General features: G+C 48.9%; 1 protein-coding gene across 7 annotated transcripts in view; it reads right to left on the reverse strand.

Annotated features, from left to right (window-relative positions):
- Positions 1-23,777, reverse strand: part of CTBP1 (C-terminal binding protein 1) — a 210,664-nt gene that overhangs the window by 57,086 nt on the left and 129,801 nt on the right. For 2 of the 7 annotated variants that reach the window (XM_068149552.1, XM_068149554.1), the window contains exon 1: positions 6,041-6,211. The exons of the other annotated variants lie outside the window; for them this stretch is intronic. In XM_068149552.1, the coding sequence (XP_068005653.1) occupies positions 6,041-6,080 (40 nt within the window). In that variant the 5' untranslated portion in view covers positions 6,081-6,211. Of the gene's footprint in view, positions 1-6,040; positions 6,212-23,777 lie in introns of those variants that run through there. 7 annotated transcript variants of the gene reach the window in all.

Below are 23,777 nucleotides of genomic sequence, written 5' to 3' on the forward strand. Positions count from 1 at the left end.
GAAAATCCCAGAGAAGCCAACAGAAGTTCTGCAATTATGAATTACTGATACTGGATCTGCACCAGTGGCAAAGCCATTACTGCCTGTCAGCCCCCAGCAGCACCTCCCTGACTGCAGGCATGACTAAGAGCTGCCTGGGGCAGCAGTGCCTGCGCATCCTGCTGCAGATCAGCCCTGTCTGACTGGAGAGCACGCGTCTTAGCACACCTCCTTTCTGGCTCCTTCTCCCAACTTCTGACTCACCCAAGGGCTAAGATGACATTCCGCAGTGATAAAATGTTTGTGTAGTAAAGGATGATGAAAATCCCCCGCAGTGCTGCTTCTCTCCTGGCTCTGCTCAGAGCCCCGACTCACCCATGCACTGCCCAGGCACAGGGTGTAGGCTCCTGCTGCAGGAAGGACCTCAGCTGGGTGGGATGCAGCAGGGAGAGCCTGGAGAGTCAGATGTGCTGATCCAACTGTCATCAGGTGACAGCCATGGGAAACTCCTATTGTCTTAGGAGGGTAGGCAAGAACAACCACCCACCACAGCAGCAGCAACAGCTGTCAGCCTGGCTTTCAGAGGACCACTCTCCTTTGATGTGCCTAGAACTCAGCTCTCCTAAAGCATTGCCTGCTTTACCTGTGGTTGCACCCTGCTCCAACTGTCCAACACAGGTGAGGGTCTCCAGCCCCTCTGTACAAGGTCATACATGTCTAGGGAACTGTGCACAACGTTGGGCTGCCTGTCATGGTTTCCCCAGTTACCAAGATGACTTACTTCTGAAGGTCACATTCAATCAGCTGCAGAAGGCTTGCTTTAACAGGCAGCAAAACAGTTAACTTCTTGTCATGTTCTCCACAGTGGTGTGAAAACTAACTGCAAGTTTCCAGCATGCCCTGCTGAGACAGACCTCCCACTACTCTTAGCACAGGGTGTGTCCACATATGACATCAGAAGATGGAACCTATCAGGCCATGTCAGGGCTCTTCAGGAGGACCCTTAGTGCACAACCAACAGTGGGAAAATCTGGACTGCACCCAGGAATTGGGAATTGTAACTGAAGTCAAGTAAGAGATGGTTTTCTGCTTTCTTCCTTTGCTTGCAAGCTGGCACCAGAGCTCCCTTAACAAGGCTAGAGGAAAGGAGGGTGACGTGGTGAGTCCTGGCACACAGAGTCAGAAAGCGTGAACAACTTCACTGCAGACTTATGTAACTTTGCTGCTGGTGACAACTCGCCGAGCGTGATTTGGGCATGGATAAGGGACATCCACGGCCTGTAAATAGAACTAATCCAGTGTGCCTTAAAAATACCTAACAGACTAAATGACACAATCACATTAGCTTGTGTTTCAATGCTGGAGCTACCAAGCCTTCACACAGAACAAAGCTAAAAGCTTTGTCAAAATCTCAACCTTGCAATTACCCTGCAGAACTGTCCCCAGCCTCAAACCAGCTTCTCCTGGCCTTTGTGGAGAACCCCTGCTGGCTGACTCCCCTGGGGGTACACTGCAATGAAGGTCCTCCAAAAGCCCCTCCAAAAAGGCAGGTATAATAAAGGAGAAAATGCAAAGGTGAGCACCAGTGACCCAAACTAAACCCCACCATGACACAGGCATTAGCCACTTCTAGCTCAAAGAAGAAAAAACAACAAACTGCATTAATTTGCAGTTACATTGATAAGAAACAAACTGGATAATTAGTAAACAGAATAATAATACAGGAAACAGTGTTTGAGATGAAATGGCAGGAGTGTTTCATGAAAGAGAAGTTAATGTAGAATCATCTTTCCTCACAGATTAAACCCTCACCCTGCTACAGCAGACAAACATTCATGTTCTGCACATCCAAAAATAATTAACCTGTTCATCTGGCAGATTTTTCAGGAGAGATTTCTTTTTAATTGCTTTTTCTCTGGAGTTTGAGAGCTACTTTTCAGTCACTCTGAAGCCCTGGGTGCTGCCAGCTCCTGCCTGGGCCCTGGCGCTGGCAGCAGGGCCTGAGGGTGCGGCTGTGGCACACGGTGCTCCAGATGCTCCCCGTCCCAGACATAGCCCACAGATAGCCCCAGGGCAGCACAAATGAGGCTGGCCAGCCACTGTCTTGCCCTCCTCGAGGAACTGGATAGGTCTCTGGTCATGTTCAAAAACAATTTGAAGTTTTTACTCCTTTCAAGCATCAAACCAAAGTGGAACATCAAAGGACATGCCCCACAAGCACCTCAAGAAGCCTGCTGCAGGATTCTCAGCATCCTGCTCACATCCCAACCCAGCCCAGACACTTGCTCCCCACACCACTGCCACACAAGGTGTACATCAGCATCAGCGCTGCAATTCCCCACATCTCCCCCAAACCCTGCTGAGCTCCTTAATCACCAGGCAGAAGGACTGAGGATTACTGTGGCTTGGAAAAAATCCTGCCAGAATCACAGCTCAGAGAGCCCAAAACGCCCACCACGACTGGAAGCATGGCTGCAATTCTCCACTTCTCCCAGAGGAATACTGGTGAGGCAGCAGAGGGTCGCATCTCAGCAGGAAATGTTAGTTTTAGGTTTATCTGTAATGCGTGTTTGCTATCTCTCCCTGATCAATACATCATCATCTTCACTCTCAGAACAACAGAGAGGGAAAAGACCTAGAAGCACAGCAGGAACTTCTGACTTCCTACCCTGTAAATCCACTGCCGTGCCGCCTGGAGCGAGGGAGCACGTGCGGAGAGGGGCCAGGGCTAAAGGGCTCTGTACCACAACTCTTACCCTCACCTTCGATTTTAAGACACGTATTAGGAGTGTAACCCCATCTCCACTCTCCCACTAAATAAATAATTATGGGGCCAGAAGGTTAGGGAGTCTCAGACAAGGCTGCCGTGCTGCTGCACTGCCAACTGCTATGGGATTTGAAAGCTTGACACATGCTGGGGAGTATCACCTCATCAGTGGTCCCAGCTGGCCGGGGAGCTGAAAGCCTCAATATGATTCTTGAAGGCAGGTCTCTGGTAGGCCAGCAGCCAGCCTCTCCAGATCAGCCCCTGTGACAGATGCAGGGTAGGCAGCACAGGACAGCACTAAGCAGTTGTACTCCAGAAGACCTGCATGGCTCTGAGCACTGTATTTAGAGTGCACAAATTAAAGATCACACCTTTACTTAACAGACAGCTAAATCTGTGTCGTGCCATATACCTACCACTGTTCAAATGATTGTCTTCTAAAAAGCTGGGTTTGGGGTTTTTGTCCATTCTTCTGGTACGCATGGATAAAGGTGCTTTGGGGTAACAGCAGTTTTCTCCCCGGAAGGGCCTACCCACCCCAGTCACCCCTCTGCAGTAGATGGCCTTACTTAAGAAGGGATTGCCTTCCCATCTCAAAATGCTGGCAAGTGTAGCACTGCATCTGCAGGGTAACACTTTCCAGCATCCAGCCCCATCCTCACCCTCCCGGCTGAGCCCTGCGACTGCTCTATTTGCACTGTCAACAGCACACTAACTCCAGAGACAGAGATTAGCAAAGCCTAGCAGAGTGCATTTCTAACAAAGGGCAGATGCCATTTATCTTTATGATACAGCAGGACAAGTGGAGAGCTAACCAAACTGACAAATGCAAGGGCCCTTGTCATTTGTTCTGTCACGCTACCAGGGGCTCCACGCTGTGACCAAGTATCACAGCACAGCCAACGCTGCGCTCCTCACACGGAGCATGCCCTCTGCTCCAGCTGCTCCTCAACCACACACGGCAACACTGCACCCGGAAAGGCAAAGGGGGGGACTCCCATAGTTTCACATCAAAACCGTGGTTTCACTGATTAAACTCTTCTGCTGAGCATGACTGCAGCACCTCTCTGGGTTACAACTGCTTCATTTGCCAGTTCACCAGTGAAATAACACATCCCTTACTGGAAGGACATTGGATCTACACCATAGTGAGGGCAGGGGGGGGAGGTCTGCAAAAGGACAGAGAACACACCATTGACTCTGCACCAATTTATACCTTTGATGCCATCACAGTCACACAGAAACTCCATTTACATCCCAAGTATTATTTTACATTAGGAATGACCAAAAGGAGGGAACAGTTCAGCCCTTGCAATTTCCCTCCCCGGTTTAGGAGCTGCAACCACCTCACAAATGCCTATTTCCATTTTAGGCTGGAAAGCTGGGAGGGTTAGAGGGGGGGCTGTTTGGTTAATTTTGCTTTGAAAACACACCAATGAAATGCAAGTGGACATAATATTTTGTCACTAGCACTCAGGGCAACTGTCATACTAACAGAGCAGAGAGGATCTTATTGGTCAAACATTAAGGAATTCCAGCATTGAAATCCTGCTGCCTTTGGGGGGGGGGGGGGTGTCAATAAAGAGGAGCATTATAAAACACATTAAAACTACAGTTAGCAGTTTAGGCTGCTAATCTTACATGCCTGCCTCACCAAGGCACAGCTAAAAATAGATACAACAAATCAGAACACAGAACAAAGAGATGCACTGGACAATTACCCCTCTGCTAGCCCAGTTTTACTTTACAGAGAGCTTCTGCACCCTTGTTATTGAGAGAGGACACTGAATTTTTAAAGCAGTACTCAACTGAATTTCAACCAAGACTACTTAAATAATTATATTTTCCTTAGTATTTCCTTGTTCCCTTTCCAGTAGGATACAATAACGAGGCTGAAGATCTTCTAGTAAGGGCATCGGGCTACCTGCCAAGGGGCTGGAATGCTAAATAAGAGTATTTACGTCTTCCAGGCGCAGGAATCGGCGCGATGCACTCTAAGCACATCGCTACATGGCAAATCTGACACTCAACTGGAATTCCCTGGGAAACAAGCACACATTCACTTGGCTTTATTAGGCCTCATTATTTTCAACGAGGCTAAGGGGGTGATTATCTTTAGCTGCTCCATCAGGGCCTAACAGCAAACATTCTTGCTGATAAGGACAACAGCCACCAAAAGACGAGGCAAGGCAAAATTGGCACAACAGGTGAGATTTTGGGAACCACCACTGATACAGATGTGTTTTACCTTGATTTTGTCCAGCCCAGTCCTGGGACTGAAAGCCTGCCTTTTTTATTTCATTTTTCAGAGGAAAACAAAGCAGCACAGCAGGTTAGTTCATCTCTACACGGTAAACAGGATTATTTGCTGCTTTGCAACCTTCTTTTAGTATCACTTGCTGATAATATGACGATGTTTGTAAATAGAATCGGCACTTCGTTTCCTTATGTCCGAGGGAAGGGGGGGGGGGGGGGGGGGGGAAATAATCACCTTCAGGTTAACATAATATATGCCAAGCGATTCTGTAACACCAGCTCACGCATCTTATTCCTATTCCCTTAAAAACCAGCAGCAATCCATACACGCACTGGCCAATACATGCCTCAAGAAAAAAACAAAACAAAACAAAAAAGGGAGGAAAAGCAGCAAGAACAATTCCCATTTCAGGAGCCTCACCTCTCAGCCACAACCCGCCTGCAGACAGCACAACCATTGCTGCAGCCAGGCCCCAAGCACTTTTTTTTACAGCGAGAAAAGGCAGCTTTTAAACTTCCTGTTTACGGCAGCACCAGCACAGCACAGCCCCGCTCTGCTCTGCTCCTCCACGGCTCCTCACCGGCCCTTCCCCGCAGCCGGGCACCGCGCAGCCCAGCGGCGAGCGGCGCCCGGGGCAGGACCCCTTAAATCACCCTTCTGGAGGCAGCTTCGGCGCCGTCTCACGGTTTTATTTACGGCTGAATTACACCCGCAGCCCCCTCCCAGCCGCCGCCGCACCGCCCCCCGCGCTCAGCCCTCATTTCTATTTTGTATTTTTTTTCTCTCCCCCCCCCAAAGCCCAGCCGCCGCCAGCAGCCACCACACAAAGTTGTGCTCGGGAAGCGGCCGCTGGGCGCCCCCGCTTCCCGCGGGGGGCTGCGCGGCGGGGCCGGCGGCGCCGCGGCCAGGCACACAAAGCGCGGTGGCGGCGGGGGCCGACCGTTACCCGCACACGCACACACACACACAACCTCCCCCCGCGGTCCCCACCGCCGCCAGCAGGCCGGCGCGGCCACCAAGCCAGACGAGCTGCTTACCTAGCGGCAAGCCCTTGTTTAGCAAGTGGGAACTTCCCATTGAAGCGCTGTGTCCGCGCCCGCCGCGGGCAGGAGGCCGGCCGGGGGGGCACCGCCGCTCCGCGACGGCGAGGCTGGCCCGGCGCGCAGCAGCCGCGGCATATGGCGGCCGCTCCGTGGGCGCCCCCGAATCAGCCGCCGAGGCGCGCCCCCGCCACGCGCACGCGCGCCGCCCTCCAGAGGGCTGCGGGGGGAGCGGCCGCCGCGGGCGGAGCTTCCGCGCCCCGGCTCGATCTCCTGGTTCTGGGCAAGCACCGACGACGGGAAAACGGCGGGGCGGGCAAATGAGGGCCTATAGCTGGCTCTGCTGGCTGCCGGTTTAGGTTGCGGTATGGTGCGGGCGCAGCGAATTGGCACCTAATGCAGCTCCTTACTCTCTTTCATATAAACTTCAACAAAGCTCACGCTCGATACATTCAACACCCTCCCCGCATCCCAAACTATCTAACCGACTGCTCTTTATGCTCCAGCCGAGACTTGTTCCCTCAGGTATTAACGAGAATGGGAACCCCCACCCCAGGCACCGGCTTTGCTCCCGGTGATTGCCAGCGATGCTCAGCGCTCCCTGTGTCACTGAGCACTCAGAGCCACCAAGGTCCAAACCGGCCCCGTGGTCCCCGCAGGGAAGCGGCAGGTCCGGGCGGGCACTGCCGCGGCTGGGGCTGGCTTTAGAGGAAAAGCAGAAAATAGGCTAAATGGCAACACTCTTTCTCCTGGGGATGTCCATGCCCAGTAAGCCCAAAGCACTGGGTGATTGGCGCGACACCCCTTCCAGTCCTCGCCCTCAGCTCCTGAATGAGGAAGCCGCACGTTAATAGCAGGCTGTCTCATTTCCCCCTTACTGCCCCGTGGTCCCTCTGTAGCCGACCTCGGCTGTGACGCCCCGCAGATCCCACCTCTGGTCCCGCACTCCATCCCAGCAGGAATGCGGGACCTGCCCCTCGGGCAGTCCCACGGCCCGGGCCCGTCTGGCGGCACCGGATCGGCCACGGTTTGTACCATGTGCCAGCGGCTCACACGCTCCTGCGTGAGGCCCTAAGAAATAACGAATCATGGCCCGGGGCAGGGTCAGTGCATGGCAGAGGCTGCGGAGCCCACCGGCGCTTCGGGGACAAGAGGCCGGGTCTGCATGCACCGAGAGCCTGCAGCCGCGCCGGAGCCCTTGGCCACAATCCTCTAGGGGTTACAGGCGCCGGTGTCCCCCATTCCCTACACCACTCCCGCTGCCCTGCCATCGCTTCGAGGGGTTAACCCCTGCTTTCACTAACATAGGAAATAAATTCATCACTTCGCCCCTACGCTGCCCAAAGTGGAACCGCGACTGAGATTTGGGTCACCCCCAGATGCTCTGCTCAGTGACTAGTCCCCAGCGCCCTCTTTATTCCGCTCCGGATGCCCCCGGAGCCCACCATTCGCCTCCCTGCTGAGACAGTGCTGGCGGCGGCGGCAGACGCGAACCAAAGTGTACGAGGCGCCCCCGCGGCCGGCTGGGTCAGCTGACAGGGGCCCCGCCCCGCCCCGCCCGGCTGAGGGCGGGGGGCCCCGCCGCGCCGCCATCGCCCCGCCGCCGCCTCCCGCCCGGCCTCTGCCCGCCGCCGGCAGCTCCGGCCCAGCCCCCAAAGAAACTTCTGCACCCCTCTGCATCCACCCCCCAACCCCCATCATCGGCCGGGTGCTCGCTCGTTCCGCCTCCTCCCCACAGACGAGCCCGAGGAGCCCGAGCCCCATTTTCGGCTTTTCTCAGAAATAAAATGCTGGGTTCCTGTCAGCGGCTCCAGCCCTGACAAGATCGCGGTAGTTGCGCTATTTTCTGAGCTCCGGGAGGGGGCCCGGTGTCTCCCCATACAGAAGGAAATGGCAAAGCTCTTACAGGCCTGGAGAGGCGGGCAGGCGGTCCCCAGGCCGGGCCGAGGCGCTGGGTCTGGCTGCTGCGGGGAGCTCGCGGAGGGGAGCCCTCGCGGAGGGGAGCCCTCGCGGAGGGGAGCCCTCGCGGAGGGGAGCCCTGAGCCAGCTCGGCCTACATCTGCTCCGCCGCCGCCCCAGGCTCTGGCCCCAGGTTCCTGCCCAAGTCTGGGTGTTTCGCAGCCTCCCCACGCCTCCCGCGGGACGGTCTCGGTCAGCCCTGGCTAACTGCAGCGCGAACTGCGAGACCCGGGGCGAGTTTAGAAAGCAACGTAGAGGAAAAGAGGGGTGAACAGGGCGATCTGGGAGCTTTCGGGGCCCTGCAGGATTGGTCTGCAGCGCTTGCAGCCAGGGCCTCCTGGACATCGTTCACGAGAAACTCCCTTTGCTCGGTCCTAGGAGCAGATCTGTTCTCTGTTCTGTACGCACAGGCTGCAGCATTTCCTCGGGGGGGGGGGGGTTGGTTTGGGTTTTTGTTGTTATTTGGTGGTGGTGGCTTGTGGTGGGTTGGTTTTTGTTCGTTGGACTTTGGGTGGGTTTTTTTTTGTCTGAAAGGGGAATATTTGAACCCAAAGGTTCTAAAAGGGTGGTTCCAGCCTCCAAGAGTTCAGGAATCCATTCAAGGCCTAAACAAAGGATTTTAGCTTACAGGCAGCCTTTAACCACTCAGCTCCAGGTCCCTAATAACTTGGGTTTGCCCAGCGTGCTCCAGGTAGTGTCCATTTCACAGCGTTATCCAGCGGGACTGGGAGGTAACTCCCAGGGCAAGTTTGTGCAGCCTCTGACTTCGTTCATTTTTCTCCAGTATTCCTGGGAAAGCCTTCTGTGGCTCCACACAGATGTCTCAGACATCCTTCAAACAGCACAGTTTCTCACTGTGCATCACAAGTGCAGCATCTAGCCAAGCACCTCGTGTGGGGTTTGCATAAATAAACAAATTGGGGTTTAATCACTTTAAAGTGGTTAACCACTTTATTACCATTTATAGATGTTAGCAAATAAATATATATATATATATATATACATATCAAAGCTGTAAGAAGAAAATAATGATTTAGGTTTTGCACTACTTCAGTTGCCATGTGGCAAAGCATCAGCAGGAACATGTATTAGGGGTAGAACACACTGAAATGGCAAGTGAAGTATCTGTGAATATCAATATGGGTAGGAAAGGATCTCTGGGGGAAAAAAATATCATTGGAAAATGAAAATTCAGAAATGAAATAGCAGTTGAGTTCTATTTTTTTTTACAGGGAAACACAAACAGAGGGAGGCAATGAAGCCATTTCCTCAGAGGGGGTTACATGACTGGGCAAGTGTTTAGCTCCGAACTGGAACTGCTGCTTCGAGGAGGGAGGGGAGTGTGGTACAAAATATTATGACAAGGGGAGTGCTCTGAGTGAGGATAAGTTGGCATGATGAACAGATGGAGTATTCAATAACAGGAGGTTATTAATACTGCAGCTTGGTATTCTCTACGCTACTTCATGAAGGGATTCATATGCTTGCTCTTTTCCCTCTCTGATTGTACACAGACGTAGCGAACATACACGCTGTAGGTGATGCTGGACTTGCTCCCCTCCCAGCACACACATCACAAAGCCACATTTCCTGGGAAGACATCAAAGGCTGGATCCTCATCTGACTGTAACTACACCAACTGTGTTCTTTTCAGCAGCAGAAAGCTGATTCCCACCTGCTGAAGGAGGGAGGTTATCTGACCCTGTCTCCCCCTAGCCAAAAGGTCTCTCCACCCTGCTCTTGACAGCTGCCATGAAGCACTTGCTCTACGCTATGAAGATGCTCAGGAGAGAAAAGAATATTAAATGAATCCAAGAGTCCTCCTTCAGAACACATTGCAGTGCTCCTTCTGCAGAAAATCAAGCTCTCTCCCACCTAGAGTTCAGTCCTCCTCCCCTGCATGGCTTTCCTTGGCCTAGTTCTAGACTGGACATGAGAAAATGCAGGAGCAGACCAGCTGACTCCAGTCAAACCTCCCACTGCCCCCCATCTGTTTTACTCCCTATGTCCTCCAGCTCCCCACTGGGTCATCCAACTTCCAGTCATCCTCACATCTTTCAGGCTACGGCTTGTGCAGCTACAACAGAACTAACCCTCCCACAAAGCGCTCACAATCCCCATCCTCTCCTCTCATTCAGGCACTGCTGTCTATTATTTTTTTAACAGTAATGTTACACAGCTGAGTGTCTTCTGTGTTCTGCACTAAGAATTTGGCACTTTGCAGAGCCCCCCCAAACTGTTTCTTGGCTCCTTAACAGTCAGCTGGAGGAGCACATGTGCTGAAGAGTAAATACACTGGTTTAAGTGTATCTGTTAACAGCCATATGTATAATTTAAGTACAAGTTTTATTCCCCTCAGAATGTCTGCTCAGAAGGGCATGACCTTGGGCTTTCACAAATTAGATACATTGGGGTAGGATATCTTTAGCAGATGTGACTTTGAAGATGCTGAAAGAGGAAGTTTTACAGTTGTACAGCCTGAGCAAGGAGCCAAGATGCATGTTGAATGCTCTCTAAAGTGAATAATGATGTCTGACAGTATCCTCACAGCTCAATACTGAGACTGTGTACTTGCAGGTTCTCTTTGGTTTGCCAGGGCTGTGCCTGCTGGCTCTTCCACCCGTGGTTCTGCCTCCCTCATTTCCAAACACTCCTCGTGCATCACAACAGTTTTTAAAGCCATCAGCTTAAAAGCTTTGTGCATTTTTACATCAAAATGTGCAGTTCCATTTCAAGGGAACAGCTGAACTTCTGTGAAGGGTAAATCTTGCAGATGTGATTAGGAGCTCCTAGAAAGGGATGGGGATCAGAAGATGCCCCCTGGCCTGCATTAGGAATAGTGTGGCTAGCAGGAGCAGGGAAGTCATTGTGCCCCTGTACTCTGCTTTGGTTAGGCCACACCTTGAGTGCTGTGTCCAGTTCTGGGCCCCTCAGTTTAAGAAGGACATTGAGACACTTGAAGGTGTCCAGAGAAGGGCAACAAGGCTGGGGAGAGGCCTTGAACACAAGCCCTATGAGGAGAGGCTGAGGGAGCTGGGATTGTTTAGCCTGGAGAAAAGGAGGCTCAGGGGAGACCTCATTGCCCTCTACAACTACCTGAAAGGTGGTTGTAGCCAGGAAGGGGTTGGTCTCTTCTCCCAGGCAACCAGCACCAGAACAAGGGGACACAGTCTCAAGCTGCGCCAGGGGAGGTTTAGACTTGAGGTGAGGAGGAAGTTCTTCACCGAGCAAGTTGTTAGTCATTGGAATGTGCTGCCCAGGGAGGTGGTGGAGTCACCATCCCTGGAGGCGTTCAAGAGGAGATTGGACGTGGCACTTGGTGCCATGGTCTAGTCATGGGGTCTGTGTTGATAGGTTGGACTCGATGATCCTCGAGGTCCTTTCCAACCTAAGTTATACTGTGATACTGTGATAGATACTGAGAAAAGAGTGGTGGCATAAAGCGGGCCCAACACTCAAACTTTCTTCTAAAATCAGCTCTTTAAAATGTGTAATCAAAGCACATCAATGCAATTGATTTAAGATGTGGGAAGAAGACTTTGGAATTCAATCTTTCCTTAATTCTTTTGCTCAGACCCTCAAAATAATTCCTTTATAAAACACACACCCAGGGATCAGGCTGCTTGCATTTTGCAGCTGCCTATTTTAATTAGAACTGGGTTTTATGTAGAGCTTCCTCTGTGTGAGAGTTCTCACTGGAGGAAGTTCATGCTTGCTGGTTGTGACAGAGCAAGGCCATTCTGGAGAAAACCTTTTCAGCAAGCAATGATGGGGGAACGATCAAAACAGTAACTGACAAAAGGGAAACACTTCACCTTTAAGAAATGCATGAAATAAAATGGAGGAGCTTCATCTGCTGTTTAAAAAAAAGAAATAAATAAAAAAATAAAGCAGGTTTCCTGAGGATCAAAGCCATGGAATAATAAAGTTCCACTTAATGAACATGAAGGTCAGCTGTGCCAAACATTTAGACAGTCACTTCTGAAATGCCCAAGTGCACAGCTCCTTTCTCAGAAGGCACTGGCTACACCAGCTCTGTGCTGGAAACATCAGCCTGGCAGAAGTGAAAAAGCTTGCAGTGTGCTGAGTGAATGCAGGAATAAATTCCCTTCAAACCAGTGACCACAAACCCTCTCCCTCCCTCCGATGTTATCAGTGGTAAGTGACTCAGGGATTTTCTTCCTGAGCTCACCCTCTTCACACAAGTGCTAAACCCACAGGAACCAGGGTGGAATCAAACCCTCAGCACTTTCTGGTTATTGTGAAATGAGAAGCATCATTTTTCTATCCAGCCAAAAGGGGTTTAGAGACCTTTTCCAGGAAGCTCTGTGTTTTGGCTGAAGAGAAAAAGAAGCTAAAGATGAACAGCAGAAGAAATGTATCAAGGACCATTAGTGGACGCTGGCCATCGTCCATCTGTTCACTGAGGAATAAATCCAGACCTGAAGGAAGAACTGCAACCTGCCCCATATGGCTGGCCCCCTTCTGTGCTGGCAGGGCTGCTTTGGGGATTTGACATTGGATGAGGTAAAGGAGAAGCAGCACAAGCTGTGTTCCCAGGAACCGACATCCAATTAGCATGAAAGAACAAAAAGTGGGTTAGTAACCCAGGGGAAGGTTTTCTCCTTCTCACCTGTCTGGGCTCTTGGAGCTCACTACAAAATGCACACACTGCAGTGATGCTACGCTGAGGCTCCCACTGCCAAGGATGTCCTGCAAAATTTAGCTACTAACAAAATGATCTGGGCAACAGACGGCCCCTCAGTCAACCAGTGATGCAGCTGTCTCCCAAGGTGTTCAAAAAAGGCACTTGGAAAGAATATATTACACTAGAAACTTCATTACAAATCATAATGCACTGTGCTTTCAACATAATGAAGCAGCATAACAACAGTCTGCATTTACTGTTAGAGAACTGGATTGGAGCAAATTAGTATTGAGCGGTAATTTGCTTCGAGTTTTAAATCAGTCTGGGCCTGGTCACAAAGCAAAGTATTATTTTCTAGATGATTAAGGGCAGCAGGCTCAGACTCAGAGAGAATGCTTATGACATCTGACTGTCTCTTTAAATTACAATGAAAAAGTGATACTCTTTGTGCTGCTGCATTCTGCATGCAAAGAGACAGACAGGGACATTAAAGCCGACTGAAGGGATCAAAACCTGCAAGCATGCAGCTGATTCAAGAACCTGTTTGGTGGCAGTGATTTCACAGGTAATACAGAGAACAGCCAACCCTAGAGAGCACCAGTGGGTGTCCTGTGTGAACCTGCTCTGGTGGTTATGTCTTCAGCCTTAGGGCAGGCAGTGGTCTCTTTGCTGCCATGCCATCTGTCCCCATCATAAGAAGGGGACAGAGCAAGTCCAGAGGAGGGCCACAAAGATGATCTAAGGGCTGAGGGAGCTAGGGTTGTTCAGCCTAGAGAACAGAAGACTCCAGGGGGACCTTAGAGCTGCCTTCCCATACTTGAAGAGATCCTACAGGAAGGCTGCAGAGGGACTTTTCATAAGGGTGTCTAGAGACAGGACAAGAGGGAGTGGTTTGAAGCTGAGGGAGAGTAGGTTTAGAATGGGTCTTAGGAAGAAGTTCTTCAATTCAAGGGTGGTGAGGCTCTGGAACAGGTTGCCCAGGTTGTGGCTGCCTCCTCCCTGGGGGTGTTCAAGGCCAGGCTGGATGAGGACTTGATCAGCCAAGCCCAGTTGAGAGGTGTCCCTGCCCATGGTGAGGAGGTTGGAGTAGATGATCTCTAAGGTCCTTTCCAACCTGAGCCATTCTATGATTTGCACTCTGTGATCCTCTACCTCCTCTCTAGTTCCCATATAAAACACTTGGTATCATGTTCTTGTCCAAGTTGCACAAGTAGCCAGCAAATAAAAGCTGTAGTTGTATCAGAGAGACTGTTCAAGTTCCTAGACCACTACACTGGCACTCACAAACAGCACTCATCCACCAGCTGGCACAGACAGCATCAAACTGCTTTGTTTGAAATGTACACCTCAGAACTGAGGACCCCACAGGAAAAATAAGGGGAGGCATGAAATCCAAGCAACACCTCACTGTAATTTTTCTGGAGTTTTTTCTCTTGAACTAATCTGAGGTTTACCAGTCTGAGAAAATAGCACAGACACCACAGGATGTGAAAGCAAACCCATGTCTGTCACAGGAACATGTCCACTTGCTGTCATGGGCCTCCAGCACAGCCATACAGAGGGCTCATCTATATTCCTACACCAAATTCCCACACTAAGTGAGCTCTCCTGCTCTGTCACATTCACTTGGGATGAGTACAAGCCATCAGACCTGAATTCCATCCTCTTCCAAGTGAACCCTGCTTTGTACCCTAGTGAAACACTGCACCACCAGCATCTGCTGTCACCCAGCATGGAGAGAAGGGAGTGGTGATCTCCCTGCACCACCACAGCAACTCCCCAGACACACAGCATCTCCCCGGCGGTGCCCTTCCCTGACTGATTGCACTCACAGTTAAAATCCATCCATGCCCTCCAGAACACCATGGGCCAGGCTCTGCAGACATCCTCAGTGACTGCACAGCAGCTCCAGCAAACACAGAACAATTGCACATCACAAAACCTGCCCACGTCTGGCTGAACACAATGAGATCTGCCTGCAGATAACTATTAGAGAATTTAATGGACTGCAATGGAAAACTTAAGCTCTAACTGGATCTTTAAACTTAATTTTGAAAGTAGTACACCCAGAAATGTGTAAACAAAAGAAAGAGAGCATCCTGTTAAATACCTACAAATAAAAATACTCTCCATTGACAGCACTTGTGCTCTAAGAAACAGGACAATCAGAGTGGAGAAAACCAGCAGCGAAGGGACAAGCACTGAAAATCAATTCCTTAGTTACAACACATGGAGCAAGAGCGGCTGGGCAATCCATACAGCAAATGGCTGATGGGTTTCCAGCAGCAGAGGCAAGGTTCGTGCTTAAACACACACCCCCCTGGCCACAGAGACACATTTGGTGTTCTCTGCTTCCGTGTACCCAGCAACACACCAGTATTTGCACACCTAACAGGTCTGTGTTCTTCTCACAAACACTTTATATGCAGTCCCTGGGTGGCACAGCTGGTTTTTTCTATTGCTAAACGAAAATAAATACTCTGGTGCAACTGTTTTTTTTTCCCCACTTCCCCTTCTCAAGACTTAATAGCTGCAAAGTAACCTGCAAGCAATCCTCATCCCTGTGCCAGTCTGTAAGGGTACAGCTCAATCCTGAAGGACATCTGCCCACGTGCCAGTGCCCACAGCAAGGTGGCAACCTTCTGTGCATAGGAGAGGGTCCCTTTGTGTGGCTGCACCAAGAGAGAACAGCTACCCTAGCACAACAGCTGCCTGATCACACTGCTTGTATCTGTAACACACAATTTCCCCACAGAAGAACATCGAGTCCGATGGGTGATCAGCAGCAACAGATTTACTGCCCCCTGAGTTCCCATTTATTGCCCAATACCTCAAGGCACAGACCAAGGCAGCACTATGCATCACAACAGGATGGTTTCCTCAGGGGTTTCTCCACACACTTTCCAAAGGCCTTCCCATATTGCACGAGGAAAATGCCGCAGAGAGAAGACATCTCACAAAGATGTTTGCTAAACCCTCATCTTTGGAACGGTTCAACTCCTCTGTGCAGGAAAACACCATCTGACAGAGATGCTGTGTTGAATTTGTATCACAGCACAGCACAACTGTGGCCCTACAAGTGTCTTTTTGGAGGCTCATCGTCACACAAGGAGCACTGATCTCCACAGCACTGCTCAGAGGGCAGCTGCTGTGCCGGGGAGGTGCTGGGCTGGCACCTCTGCAACGTCTGTGACTCAGGAGGATACTGTGGAAAGCCCAGAGAGTTCATGATAAGCTACAGACAAAGGGCACTAAAATAAAAGGACTTCCATGACAGTGTGAAGAGGTAAATTTCTTCAAGCAGGCTACTGAATAGAAGAGAATTTGGAACATTAATCAGCTTCTGAAACTGGTTGCAGTTAATGCAGCACGTTGCTTATCTTCCTCTTTTCAGGTCTTTTCATTCATTTTGTCACAACTATTCAGGCTCTAACACACACTGTCTTGTTTTATGCAGCAGGGCAGCCAGTGCTGCTTTTGTGCCATGAGCTGTGGTTCCTCACTACCCTGATGTGCCATCTGAGCTGCCAGGTCACAACAAACACAGCAACTGAAAACCTGCAACGCTGATCCAGTCAAAAAAATCTTAAGGTTTTCACATTTATCACCTAACTCTTGAGAACACCTCCGGGTATAGAGCAGCTTTGCGTTGCTGTTGCTGCAAAATCTCACTTTTTATTTGGGTCCCATTTATTCCTATGACCAGCAGCAGAGTCATTGATGTTAGAATCAGCTTGTATTAATTTGTGTTACTTTCTGCAGCTGCAAGACTGATCAGAGCACAGGCTTGTCCATCAGCTGGGGAGGAGCAGAGTTCAGCAGGCACACACAAGGAGGAAATGCTGCCCGGCACACTGATTGGATTTGTAATCAAAGTGATTCCACTCCTGAACAGCACCACCTCCACCACGGACCTTAACTAGTGGAGGCTAAAAACAAATGAGCTGTAATAATAGGTAAATGTATAGAGCTGATGTATAAATAATTAATTAGCTCTTCCTGAAAGACCTGGAAACAAATGAGAATACTTTGTGTATCCTGCTCCTGTGCTGAGCTTTAAGTCAAGTGGCTTCTGAGACCCATGACCCAGAAAGGTTAAAGTTTGTGTCTTTCCCAGAGGCTGCACCTACATGATTAACATCACAGAGAAACCCGCATCAGGAAGACCAATTACAAGAGAGGAATGAACAATAATTCATGTAGATAATGAATAGTTGAAGGGGGGGGGGGAGGGGGGGGGAATAAATCACCCTACCCCCAATATGAGTAATTTGGATGTTTTTCCTTTGAGGCACCACAACTGTTAGCTTCTACTAAATACCAACTGCTGAGAGGAAAGGGATGAGTCTTTGTTTCTGGAGGTTTGATAATCACAAACAGAATTAAGTGTTCTCCTCAGTCTATTTCTGGATCTTTCCTGACAAGGTATTTCCAACTGTGCTAAACTCACTGGATATTCTGAGATGGAAACAGATGTCTACAAGGCTGTAGGCTAAGGTCATCAGACTCATCTCGTTTGTGACCTAACCCTGGTCTGTTGGCTCTCTTAGAAAAAGGGAGGGGGAATAAATAGAAAAGGGTAGAGGAGAAGAGAGATGAAAAGGACACTTCATTTATGTAACAATTCTTCCCAGGTGATTTTCAGTCCATGAGCACATGCAGGTTCCGGTAACACACAGCCAACATGATGCAAATCAAGGAGATAGGTGTTTGGTCAGCTACCATTACTACTCCTCACAGCCTCATTATTGTTTCTGGTATTATTAGCAGGCAACTGTCTGTTTTTTTCCTGATCCTCTAACCAACCAACCTTTGCTGTTTAAATTTCAAAGGCACTTTTACTGCACTGAGTGGCTGAAATTGCTCCAATTTGTACATATTCTACATAGAATCTTCATTTATCAATGTTCCATTTCTCAGCTCCTGAAGCATCCAAAGAAAAAAAAGTGCCACACTGATGCTGACATCATTTCTGCTGCTTAGGGGAAGATAAAATTGGGTCTCTCAGAGCTGCAGGCAAAATAGTACAATGGCTCCCACACATTGCCTGTGTAGACACGACCGGGGCGGCTGTCTGCGCTGGGCACTGCTGCGCAGCGCGGGCACAGGACGCATTCAGAAGATCTTTTTGTTAGGATCAGTTCATGTGTGCAGGCAGTGCTCAAACAGCTTATTCTGCAATCACTGCTACCTGCTCCCTGACCCCAGAGATGCTTTCTTGCTTCAAACAACCACCAAAGCTCCAAAACACTGCAGGCCCCCACAGTGTAAATAAATAAATACACGGATTGCACGGGGGGGGTTCTGTTTTAAGAAAACCCCAGAGAGGCTGAGAGTAAATTTTCTGGATCCTTTTCCCTTTGATGCTGCAGGGCAGTCAGAATTTTTACATCAACACTGTTTCCATTCTGCTCTTAGAGAGATAAAATAAAAAGGAGAAAAAGGGTTTGTACAGGAGCATTAATAGTTCCACTTGCCCTGTGGCGAGCGGGGAAAATATGTCAATGTGAATTATTGTGCTGTCTCCATGGATCAAGCTTTCTCTTAGTGCTTTCAAAATTCCACTAACAGAAACAATTGCTAAGAGCATTTGCTACTTAGCCTGTTATGCTGGAATCAAACAAGACCCTAGGATCAACTAATGCTAAAATATTATCTTTTCTATTGATTTTCTCCCCCTGCATTAACCGAGGGAAGGCGCAGCCAAATAATTTTAGCTGGGAAGAGCAGCGTACTGCTCTCACAAGGACGTTCAGAGAATTTAAATAATCAAGATAATTGCAAGATGGAATTCTGAGCAGCTCATGCTTCCACAAATGTAAGTATATCAGAGTGCAATTTTACTTCATTCTGACCCAAACAACTTGTACTGCCTATTCTACTGACTGCACAGAGGTTACACGGTGGGGGATGTAACATCTCTGCTCTGCAGAGACAGGGAACACCCCCACAAAGACATCAGGAAATGATTCTGATGGTGTGGTTGTGTGTATCTGAAGGAGAGAGCCAAACACTAATAAAGGGATGTGAAGGTGCTGGAAGGTGTCCAGAGAAGGGCCACAAGGATGAGCAGAGGGCTGGAGCACCTCTCCTATGAGGACAGGCTGAAGGAGTTGGGGCTGTTCAGTCTGCAGAAGAGAAGGCTCCCAGGTGACCTCATTGTGGCCTTCCAGTATCTGAAGGGGGCCTACAGGAAGGCTGGGGAGGGACTTCTCAGGATCTCAGGTAGTGATAGGACTAGGCGGAATGGAATGAAGCTGGAGGTGGGGAGATTCAGGCTGGATGTGAGGAGGAAGTTCTTCCCCATGAGAGTGGTGAGACCCTGGCATGGGTTGTCCAGGGAGGTGGTCGAGGCCCCGTCCCTGGAGGTGTTTAAGAGCAGGCTGGATGAGGCTCTGTCCAGCCTGATCTAGTGTGGGGTGTCCCTGCCCATGGCAGGGGGGTTGGAACTAGATGATCCTTGTGGTCCCTTCCAACCCTGAATGATACTATGATATGATAAAGAGATTGCATTTTCTCTACTGGAAGGCTATTTTAGGGGTATTTATTAAATTCCTTTTTTATGCCCCTTTCCTAGCACTAGATTACAGTCTCAATTAATTAATAAAGCACAGTCATGTGGGCCACTGAGCAGACTTGGTATGAACATTTTCTGTCTCAGTTTTTGGATCTGGCCAACAAGAATGCAGCAGAAGAATGAACAACTGATGGGCTTCACACTGTGCACTTGCACATCATTGATTATTTCTACCAACTAGCAAGCTATCCTCACTAGAAAATGATCATCTTGGTTCTTAGACTGCATTCACCACCAGGAGTCATAAACATCCAACAAATCCATCGAAGCCAACCACAAAGAGGCAATAAAAATCAGGGTATGTGAGTTAGCTCCACTGTGTTCTGCTTACAAAGGGTTTGTGCCCCACAAAACTGATCCAAACAAACAGATTATGAAACATTTAGCTCAGGACACAGCTGTCAATGAACAGCTCTCAGCAGAGGTGTTTCTAACGGGTGCCTGTCATCATCTTAACCAATGATTGTGGATGTGGCTAGAAAACCTTTGCCAAAATGCCTGTGAACATCCCCAAAACAATACCAAGTGTCTCTCAGAAAGAGCACAGCACAAGCACAGAGTCATTCTGGATCACTGATAAATGAAGAGCACGGGAACAAAACATGTGTTAACGAAACCAAGATGGAAAGCTCTGCCACGAGGAAAGGCTGCTGGCTTACTGGGGCAGGGGGATGTTCAACTGAGTGAGCTCCAAAAAACCACACCTTAACATCAGGAGAGAACCTTTGCCTTGAAAAAAAGAGTTAAATTGAAGTGTGGAAGACAGTTTTGCTGTGTGATAGGATGACTGAGATTGTAAACAGTTAACTACTGCTGCTGGCTCTGGCATCCATGCTCTGTATATCTAAAAGGGTACAAGAAAAGCTCACTTGCTGGAGAAAAATGCCTTGAAGAACACAATGTATTCAGATTGCCAACAAAAAATTCAGAGATAACACGATTACTTTTTGTAGGGAGAAACATCAGACACTGAGGCACTGCCTGATCTTAAAGGAAGACATAATAAGAACGAGCAGTTTAGGAGCTCATTCAACATCTGCAGCTTCCTGCTTTTTTTCTCTTAAGTGGCTGTTAGTGACTATACTGTCAAGGGTTATGGTGATGTCTTCATCTCCTGAAACTTCAAATGCTTTTCTGCAAGATCAGTCTAATAAAAAATTGGGGCTGAACTGATATATGTGAGACAAAGAGGATCAGAGTAACCTGGAAATTCCCTTCTGATCGTACACTTAAAGGAGTTACAGCTACAGAACCTTGAGAGGACCAATTGCTGGTCACTGATCTGCTCCCTGTAGGAACAAACACAGTAGATGACCTGTCTTCCACTGAGCCAAGACCAAAGTTTCAAGTTAATTTTATACCCATTTACTACACAAAATAACAATTAACACCAGCTAATTCCTGCTTCCCCAAGTTCCAACATGTTTATGAACATGAAACAAAGATCACTGCTACTCAGAGTAGTTTTCAGGTGGTACAACTGAAAGGCTAGAGGGACTTAATCAAACATTTAATAACTGCAGAGGCCAGCACAGCTCAGTGAGCCAAGATGAACTCCTGCTCACAGCTGGATTCAACATTTGAAAGGTTTTCAGTAACCTAAATCCCTGTTATTAGCATGTTTGCAACAGCTGAAGGAGTAACATGCCATCATAAAATAAATGTTGGAATCAGTACTGTACACTGTGCTGGATACTGCCTGCCTTAAAATCAACTTCTCTGCACCTCACTCTGAGTTGTAGAAAACTCCAGTTAATAGAGCAATCTCTAACCACACAAAGGTCTCTCAGCTAAACCCTCTCCTGGTACAGATGAGGAATGGACAGGATGATAGTAAAAGAACACACCAGCTAGAACCAGGTATATTACAGAACCATGGAATCATTTGGATTGGAAAAGACCTTTCAGATCATCCAGTCCAACCATTCGCTAACTCTACCAAGGCTGGTGCTAAACCATGGCCCTCAGCACATCTCTGCCTCTTTGAAACAGCTCCAGGGATGGGGATTCAATCACCAACCTGGACAGCCTGTTGCAATGGTTGATACTTACAGGAAGAGCAGTTGGCATCACCTTTGCTGCCATCAGGCAAAGCAACGTGCCCATCTCAGAAAGCAGAATGGGAATGGGGTTTGTGATGGAATCATCCTTTCCAGGAAAGTCCTCTGAGCTCCAGATCTTATTGCTCCTGAAGCCAACCCTGTGCCCATGCTCAGCTAGGGGCAGTGAAACTGTGTGCACTCATCCCATCTTTTTGCAAGGGCAAATCAGAACCTGACACTTTGTTCACACCTCATGCTGATGATTGGGTAATGGCAGCTGGCAAATTCCCTGAACATTGACAGAGCTTCTCAGAGAAGGGTGTTAGTGAGTTCCCCAGGGGGAATAAAATCTTCATTGGCTTTGTCCTACACTCCTGAATTTCCTTCAGCAGAATCAATGCTAATCTCTTCTCAGTGCAGACCTGTCACAGCACTAAGGGAGCTAGACTTCAGAAGTACACAGAGGTTTTGAGATCTGAAGATCCTGGTTACAATCAAAAGCTCCAGTTCAACTCTGATATCCCTGGGTGCTTCTGTTACTGTGAAACCAGCAGGGGCTTCTAACAATCCCTGTAGTCCTTTCTGTTGACAGCAGGTTGAGTAGACCCCATTAAATATGACCTCTGATCCCCATCATACAGCCAGAGCTTTAGCCCTCTGGTTGCCCACCAGACCACCACTATCCCACCACAACTTCCCAACACAAGTTGGGGCTGCCAACAGCCTTCTTAAAAGTCAGAGAAATTACGTCCACTGCTCTCTCCTCATTCCAAAATCCAGCCAGGTTCTCAACAAAGTGAACCAGCTCAGAGAGGCAGACCTTCTCTGCTAAATGCTGACTGTTCCCTGTCACCTCCTTCTGCTTCATGTCCCTCAGTCCTCATATTGCCAGTGCAGTGGTAGAACTTTGTCTTGCCCTTGACATTCAAGCCTCAACTCAAGCTTTGGCTTTCCCAAGGCCACCCCTGCATGCCAGAGCAGTGCCTCCAAGCTCCTCCTTGGCAGCCTCTCCCTCCTTCCACCCATCAATGCCCTCAGAGCTCCAAATCTGGTGGTAGCTGTGGTGCAACCACAGCTCCCATTTACTCATATCGCTTCCTGAGCAATTTAATCTAATGATTTGCTTCCACGTTTCCTTCAAAAGGAAGGGGTTTTTTCTTCTTAAACAAAGCCTAACCTAAGCAGCAATGACATCTGTAGTGGGACTTGGATGGCAGCGGGTGGGTAGCAGTTAAAAACCTACTGGGAGCAAAATTATGGCTTTTAAGAAGAGCGTGGCTTCTGAGATTTAATTTAACTGTTGCCTAGGCCTCTCCTTAAACTCTTCCCCGTGCTAAACAATGCAAGCAACAAGGTGACTTATTCAGAAAGGAGGTGGAAAAAAAAGATGCATTTTATTGTCTTAGGTGCAGTTCAGGCAATTAACAAGACCAACCACCCAGAAGGAGCAATATTTCCTAGAGTCCTCTCTTCCGGAGGCCACAGGAACGCCATCCTTTGGCACACGTTGGGGGATGCGATTGCAGGTCCATTTCCACCTCTGGTAATTGCACAGCACAGCTAAGTAATTGGACTTGAGAGTTTCATGATGGAAACAACTTCTTCCTCCTTGCATTCATCACCACTGCAGAGAGAATGTGGTGGGGTTTTAATAAACTGTCATCTGATTTCTAAATGTTCTGGGCCCCTCAGTTTAAGAAGGACATTGAGACACTTGAACGTGTCCAGAGAAGGGCAACGAGGCTGGGGAGAGGCCTTGAGCACAGCCCTGTGAGGAGAGGCTGAGGGAGCTGGGATTGTTTAGCCTGGAGAAGAGTTGGCTCAGGGGAGACCTCATTGCCCTCTACAACTACCTGAAAGGTGGTTGTAGCTGGGAAGGGGTCAGTCTCTTCTCTCTAGCAACTAGCACCAGAACAAGAGGACACAGTCTCAAGCTGCACCAGGAGAAGTTTAAGCTCAAGGTGAGGAGGGAGTTCTCCACTGAGAGAGTAATTCGTCATTGGAATGTGCTGCCCAGGGAGGTGGTGGAGTCACCATCCCTGGAGGCGTTCAAGAGGGGATTGGACAGGTTAGACTCAATGATCTTTGAGGTGTCTTCCAACCTTGGTGATTCTGTGATAATAGATGGTCTTGAGGATTTGAAACTTCATCAAGTGTAACTGAGGACAGACTGAGTTTTGTTTCAGTAAGGAGATGGCTTGGGGTAAAGAAAACTCAAGCTTTTTTCCATGTTCTGTTTCATTTAATGGCAAATAAACCACCCTTGGGATGAAAAATGTGGCCAATATTTGTTCATAAACAAGGCATTAAAATGCCATTAGAGCGATGCCAGGTGTCAAGCTGATGGGCTTTGCAATTCTCAGCATTGACTTCAGGTAATTCTTTTTAAGTACATTCCACGTAAGTGATTTTGATTGTGCTTCATCTCATACCACATGGACCAAATTACAGAGTGCAGCCCCACAGAAGGAAGATTTTGGACATAAATCCTCACCTGAGCAGCGGGTA

This window comes from Melanerpes formicivorus, unplaced genomic scaffold (genome assembly GCF_026170545.1).
Source record: "Melanerpes formicivorus ecotype bairdi unplaced genomic scaffold, bMelFor1.0.p_v2 SCAF_18, whole genome shotgun sequence".
NCBI classification, from domain to species: Eukaryota; Metazoa; Chordata; class Aves; order Piciformes; family Picidae; genus Melanerpes; species Melanerpes formicivorus.